The sequence below is a fragment of the Xenopus tropicalis genome, chromosome 8, assembly GCF_000004195.4.
Source record: "Xenopus tropicalis strain Nigerian chromosome 8, UCB_Xtro_10.0, whole genome shotgun sequence".
Lineage (NCBI taxonomy): Eukaryota > Metazoa > Chordata > Amphibia > Anura > Pipidae > Xenopus > Xenopus tropicalis.
The window spans coordinates 40045687-40053175 of NC_030684.2; the positions used below are offsets into that span (position 1 = coordinate 40045687).

General features: G+C 39.6%; 1 protein-coding gene across 3 annotated transcripts; it reads left to right on the forward strand.

Annotated features, from left to right (window-relative positions):
- The first annotated feature begins 399 nt into the window (after nt 1–399).
- LOC100486478 (gastrula zinc finger protein XlCGF8.2DB-like) lies at nt 400–5619 on the forward strand. Of its 3 annotated transcripts, none has more exons than XM_018096959.2 (4): nt 400–683; nt 2310–2549; nt 3168–3313; nt 3901–5619. In XM_018096959.2, exon 4 carries the CDS (start codon nt 3956–3958, stop codon nt 5069–5071), a length of 1116 nt encoding a protein of 371 aa, XP_017952448.2. In that variant the 5' UTR covers nt 400–683; nt 2310–2549; nt 3168–3313; nt 3901–3955; the 3' UTR covers nt 5072–5619. The 3 variants fall into 3 exon arrangements, with proteins under 3 accessions (XP_017952448.2, XP_004916854.2, XP_004916855.2); XM_004916797.4 differs by having other exon boundaries at nt 2323–2549; XM_004916798.4 differs by having other exon boundaries at nt 400–676; nt 2323–2549.
- The last annotated feature ends 1870 nt before the right edge of the window (nt 5620–7489 follow it).

Consider the following 7489-nt stretch of genomic DNA (forward strand, 5'->3'; position numbering starts at 1 on the left):
ACCTTTTAAAGTCTCATCTTTAAAAAACCTTTGACTTTCCTCCACCCTAATAACCCCCTCACATGCCCACCTAGAGCTCCCCACCTGTGGTTATAATACTGTCAATATTTTTCCAATATCTTCCCCCATAGCTACATAATTATATACTTGTATATATATACTATGTATATCAACTATCCCAACTCTCCCTCCTATAGATTGTAAGCCCTTGCAGGCTAGATCCTCATTACTCAGGATTGTGGAAAATATTGGCTCTTGTAATAATTTGCTAGAAACTACAGATCTGTGCCTGCTCCCACCCCATTTTAACACTTTGCTACTTGATTCATTGTTCTGTTCCACTCTGGCACCTCCCCCAACCCTCCCCTGGCCCCTCTACTGTGTTAGCTAGCTTCCCAAACAAAAGATCCTTCTTCTGCTTTGCCAGCAGTAGCTACACTCGACCTATAAAACCCCACTTTCTTTCTCACGTGATTGCCTGATCGGTCATCATCAGATGCTGCCTATACAGTTCCATGCTGGGTATCCTGGGAATTGTAGTCTTAACCTGATCTGCTGAGATATTCTGAGGGAGAGAGAACTACACTTTCCGACATACTCCGGGGCTTTGCTCTCTAAATGGCTGGTGAAATCCTCCAGTCAGAGTGCAGCTCACACAAAGAGTCATCTGCGGCAGGTAGGAGGTGAGCAAGGGATGTGGCTGTACTCTGTGTGGGTATTGTATAATGTGTATTAATAAGGGGGATAGAGGCTGTGTCAATAATATGGGCATAGTAGTACATAATCAGCATGGGTGCCTATACATATAAGTGCTTACATGGAATTCAATTAAACCTAATTATTGGTATACATGTGAGCTTATATATGGGATACTACACTTTCATGCCTTTGTTCATAAGCCATTATAAACTTAAATACATACGTGACTCTTCTGTTTGCCACTGTGTACTATTATTTATTAAATAATAAGGAATGTGTTTATTTGCTAGGTTTCACACTGACTACATTTAAGAAAACAGTAAATTAATAAATAATCAACTCAAGTGCAATCAGTGCACTGAGGTCCAGTCGTTGCCCTGTCAGTGCAGTAGCAGGGGTGGTAGAATCAAGACAGAGCACTGTATACAAGAATGAATTGAAAAAGTCATATTTTGCAGGGAAGTTTTTCAGAAAGAATCTTATCATTCTGGAAAGTGATCTCAAAACCCTTCCTTTCTGTGCCAAGAAAAGGAGATTTTTTAAGGGTGACAGATTGGCATAATGTGCATTATACTTAATAAGATTATTCTGGTGCAAATTTTTGCATGACATGTCACTAGTGGGCAATAGGCATATGTTTCTTCCCCCCATGGGCCCAACCTTTTATCAGGCATGGAGGCAACGCATAAAGGGAGCCCTGTATTTGACCAAGCAAGGTGTAATGTGTATCTGTAATGAATTCCTGTTCACAGCTTTGCAATCAAATTACAGGCCATCATGAAGTAACATAAATAAAATATCACATTATAAATGTAATTTCAAAATATCAGTCAAATTATATGCAACATACTGTATATGCAATTAACATTCAAATAATATGCCAATATCATGCAAACGTCAAGTTAATGCATAACAGTTTTAATAGTCCCCAGGTCCTTGGCAATTAGTGATGTACTAGTCAGGGAAACAGCAAAGATTAGATCGGCACAACAGGTGTAATGCAAGTGGGGCTGAGCCCCAGTGTGGTTATTCAAGGAAAAACAGCAATGTTTCGGGGGCATACCCCTTCATCAGGGTAACCTCAGTCAACACTATAGGGTTTATTTGCTATTCATTAAAGGTCATTCATTGCATTTAAAGTTTCCCCTTATACATAGTTACGCTGAGTGCCCATTTGTTGCCAAAATTGTGTGGAAAGCGCCTACTGAAGCAGAGGAACCCTAGTGGCACTACCCTTATCTCTCTCTATAGTGACAGAAGCTGCAGGGTTCATTTAAAAAGTGAAAATAGCACACACCAATATTTACTGCTGTCCTAGCTTTTATTGTGCTATACCAGAAGAACGTGGCAATACATCTGGGGATTAAACCACCAAAGGGAAAAGAGAGTGCAGGGTTCCCAAAGCAGCTTGTGTCGATAGATGCAGGGAACTTGCCCCAAAAGAATTATGAGTAGACACCATTTTGATGCGTAACACTGAAAATACCATCCCCACATTAAGACTGACTTCTTTAATACAAGGAATTTTCATGTAAAATCTATAAATATTAATTTGTAGTCTTATGTATGACAAAACCTGCCTGATTCCTGTCTTCCTATATTTTTCACAGAATTCTCATCAAGGCCCCATGATTCTGCTTGGGTGGTAGCCCCAATGCAGGACGAATGGGGACCATAGTCCTTCTCCGAGAGGCCCAGTTTCTGAAGATTTCTTTTAAAAATATCTATAAATTGGAATTTCGATAATGCTGACCTTTCTCCATGGCTCAAGAAAAAGAATAAACCTCATGACCTGAAGCTCATAAATGTATTTGAACAACACACAAAGGACACATCTGGGCCTTTTAAAGGTATCTTTTTTTAAATCACAGAGTTTATTGTAATTCTCAGTACAAGTGCCCAAGTGCTCTTCTACACTTCATTAATCTAAAACCCATGAAAATGCTAATGCTACACAGGTATCTACATGAGGACCTGTATGAAAAGGTATTTGATTTGTATTGAGTAATTGTACTTTTTGTGCTGTCCTAAGTCTGTTGCAGAGAAGTATGTCTTTTTGCTCTGGCTGACATCTTATGTATAAACTGCTCATCATACCTGAGCCAAGCATTACCCCCATATACCTCCCATCTTGTATCCAAATTGCAAAAAAAGCCCAGGACCAGAACTGGTAATTTATAATCTATAATGAGAAAAAAAACCCACAACCAGTTATCAAAATGTTGGGGTATAACCTGTCCTTCCTTTTATCTATATTCTACTTTCTGTTTCTATGTTGTTACTATGTACTTACCCTTTTCCCATTTTTTAGTATTAAACCACAGTAAAGGTAGAGGTGTGAAGATATCTACTTTATTCCAAACCTCGCTGCATTCTGTGCCCCTTCAAAATGCATGTACGTGCTGTTATTTAGCTGAATATGATATTGAAAGGGGTTTATCTTTTATATCTTGTTTGCTCTTTTTCAGAATCTGACTTCCACATCCATCTGCACTAAAGATAATGCACTTTCTGTACTGGAACTAGGCGTTGTGTGTTTGCTGAAGTTTACACTGCTCGCCTCATTCCCCCATAGTACAGATTTGATCACTCACAACTGCAATCGCCTCTGAGGGTGAGAAAACATGTATTCCTTACAACTAACAAGCCCTTATTGCTCCTTTTCTCATTACTACCAACATTTGTGTCCCACCTTAATAAAATTCCTTTGGTCCCTCCTTATTTTCGAATAATGCCGTGCAGTATTTTGAGTATTAATTTGCGATTTGATGATAAAATGGAGTTGTTGCTGATAGCCTGCAGTGATGATCCTTGATTAATTACTATTGGTGCTTCCTGAGATGGCTGCTGCTAGGGAAGTAGCAACAGAAGCTCTTCCCATAAATCCCCCACAACAGTATCCAGACCTACCACTGCTTGTTGTACTAGTCTTATCTACCTTTCAGGCAATGGCCACTGTTTCATTGCAGTCTATGGCAGTAGTGGCCTGACATGTGGCTGTCAGAACTAAATTATACCAATAATTTTCATTCTTTGCAAATGTTTATCGTGACAGACATGTTTTTCTCCATTCTGCTACATACCACCCCAACTTTAATTTTTTTTTATAATAGTGGCAGTTAACGTTATAAATGATAATGTTTTCTTGTTTGATTAGTCATTTTTGGAATATTTTGTCAATACATTTTCTCTATTTATTAGGTTATTGAATGAATGTATCTTGCCCTTATGTGAAAACTGGCAATTTTTCTGGATTATGGATGATACCACTTTACACTGTCATTCAGATAAAGCCAGTTTGTCGAGAGGAGATTTTCAGACTTATGTAAGTACTCCTTGTCCAGTTAATTCACTGGATAGACTGAACCAAAATCAGATGGAAAATGGAACTCCCCTGCAAGAAACAGTAGAAAGTTTTGGACCATCAGTCAAGACTAGTAGCAGTGATCTAGAAAATGATACATTTCAGATAAACGACATACCTTCAAGATATAAATACAGTGATCCATTTGGCGGCACTGGTAGGAAAGAGCAGAAGATTATGTACAAAGCTTGGGCAGGTCACAGACAGTACGTATGTATGGACTGTGGCAAATGCTTTACTCACAGCTCTACTCTGTCAACCCATCAACGAACCCACACAGGGGAGAAACCCTATGGATGCTCTGACTGTGGAAAGTGTTTCACTCGCAGTTCTACACTCGCTACTCACCAAAGGATCCACACTGGAGAGAGGCCGTACATCTGTATGGAATGTGGAAAGACTTTTATTCAGAGCTCACATCTTGTGTTACATCAGAGGATACACACAGGCCAAAAACCATATTGCTGTATGGATTGTGGCAAACGTTTCAGTGACAGGTCACATTATGTCATACATCAAAGGACTCACACAGGGGAAAAACCTTATATTTGCACTCAGTGTGGAAAAAGCTTTACCAGCAACTCTAATCTTGTAGCCCACTATAAGCTCCACACAGAAAACACCATTTACATCTGTAATCAATGTGGGAAGAGTCTAAGTAACAGGCTAACATTTGCCAGCCATCAAAAGACTCACTTAGCAGAAAAGCCTTTTGTATGTGTGGAGTGTGGCAAAGGCTTTACACGTAAGTTGCAGTTGGTATTGCACAAGAGAATCCATACCGGGGAGAGACCCTTTGCGTGCAAAGACTGTGGAAAAAGGTACACTCGCAAATCCTATCTTGTCATACATCAGAAGATCCACTCTGTGGAGATGCTGTATGTCTGCAGCGAGTGTGGCGAGAGCTTCAGTGAACACTCTAGTCTCAAAACACACCAGAAATGCCATAAGGATGAGAGGCCCATGTTTGACACCAAAGCAGATAAAAGCTTGGTATCAAGGAAGTGATTGTGGTTGTTCTAAAATAAATGACATTAGTACCTGGAAAGTCACATGGGCCACATCCTACTAGAGCATGTATTACTTTGCCATTGTATGGTACAATTTATTGGGAATGTTGCACAGTGAATCATTGCACAAAGAATTTATTCTGTTTGAATAAGTCTAAGTAACAGGCTAACCTTTGCCAGCCATCAAAAGACTCACTTAGCAGAAAAGCTTTTTGTATGTGTGGAGTGTAAAAAAGGCTTTACACATAAGTTGCAGTCAAACTTAAGTATTAAGTTCAAAGAAGATAGCAGGGGTCATTTAGAAAGACCATGGCAGAAAATGCAAGAGCACTAAGGGCTGTGACACACGAGGGAAATTAGTCGCCCATGACAAATCTCCCTTGTTGCGGGCGACTAATCTCCCCGATATGACATCCCTCCGGCGTGACCAATTTTCGCAAATCGCCACGCTGGGTATGCCATTCCACCGTTGATTTACATTTTCACCGGTGGGATGTCATATCGGGGCGACTAATCTCCCTCGTGTACCACAGCCCTAAGGGTGAAGACACATGGAGCTACTAGTAGAAGCTACTTTTCACGGCTGCAGAAATAGACAATGCTGATCATTTACTGATAATTGTCTTTACATGTGTTTTAGCAGAGGCAATGCTCAGTATTATGTATGGCAGGGTATTTTCTGGCATTTAGTAGCTGTGACAAGTGGCTGCTACTAAGTAGCTTCACCCTAAGGGATGGAAATCGTTTGTTAGTGCTCATTCTAAAAACATCTGCATCCAGGATCTGGCTACACTCTGCTCATAGTGCTAGATTAGTGCTCCCTAAGTTGCACCTCTGCCTATATGCCGCCTCCTACATCTATACCTGGGGGTACATACAGAGAACTGGAGCAATTTTGTAAGGTGCTGCCAGGTAGCAAGTGCAAGTGAAAAAACATGGTGAACTTTGCACCCTGCCATTGCACTTATATAGGTTGTTCACCTTTAAATTAACTTTTAGTATGACATACATAGATATTAAAATTGTGCAACAATTTCAGTTATTTCTGAGTACAAAGATAAGGAATAAAAAGTAACAATAACAATCAAATTGTAGCCTCAAGACCAACAGTTGTTTGTCTGCTGGGGTCAGTGGCCCCCATTTGCTAGATAGAGAAAGGAAAATAATTCAGAAACTATAAAAAATAAATAATGAAGGCCAATTGCAAAGTTGCTAGGATTAGGGCATTCTATAACATACTAAAAGTTAACCTAAAGGTAAACAACCCCTAGTAAAAATCAGTATTTCATGTGTAGATTTCTGGTCAAGTGATCCAGTAGCTATACTTTTGTATTCTGCTTTCATTTATTTTCTTGTTTTTCACACTTTGTGTAAACATCAAGAGGTTCTGTTATAAGAGAACAAAGGCATTTTAGATTAAGTTTTGGTCTACTGTCACATGACTGTAAGTAGTTGACCCTGGCGTTCCAGGAAAATAGCTACCAAAAAAAGTGACAATAAATATTTTAAATATGAGATTCATCACGTTATCTTATGTGCATTGTCTTCATGCAAAGAGAAATGCTTTTTTTATGATTATATTCCTTTTAAAGAGCTGACCCCAGGTTTTAAAATACAAAATGATCCTGTTTATAGGGAAAATATGAATAAGGTATGCAGGTGTAAAATAAAACACATTTATATTAATTTCTGAAGGTTCATCATTGGGGTTTTTATTCATAAGAACATACTTAATGAGGGTCTATTTTCTGTAAAAGGGTATTTGCCCCCTCTCCTCAAACCATACTGTAGGTTACCAAACTATAGGGCTTGCCTCAGTAGGTGGGTAATGAGTAAAGTATTGGAACTGAGTACCAAACTTAAAGCTGTCTTGGATAATTCTAGAATAAAAGCAGGACATCTGTTCCCCAAAATGTTATTCGTAATGAACTAAATGACAAGGAATGTTAAGTGAATGTAATATGTCTTAGGGCAGGGGTACACGGGGAGATTAGTCACACTGCAACAAATCTCCTTTGTCGTGGGTGACTAATCTCCCTGCAATGCCATCCGACCGGCTAGAATGTAAATCGCCGGTGGGATGGCATATGTGGCACCGCGATTAGCCGAAGTTGCCTTGAGAGGAAACTTCGGGCGACTTGGGCAAATTGCGGCACCGCGTATGCCATCCCACCAGCGACTCACCCGGCATGGAAGCAGGTTGCAATCTCTACTCGTACGCTGTACTATTTGTAAACATATTTAAAGAAAGTAATGTTGCAGATCAGGGGGTGGATAATAATGGCGCATTAGCCATGTCGATGATGTCAGCAAATGAATCACGGAGGAGTGCACTACAATTGCAGAGGCTTAATTTAATTATCTAAATGTAAGTTGCTGAGGCACTTTTGAAAAAAAATTTAGTGACTTATTTAAG

Excerpts from the sequence above, each read along its gene's own strand:
- LOC100486478 (XM_018096959.2), top strand. The coding sequence starts at position 3,956 with ATGGATGATACCACTTTACACTGTCATTCAGATAAAGCCAGTTTGTCG.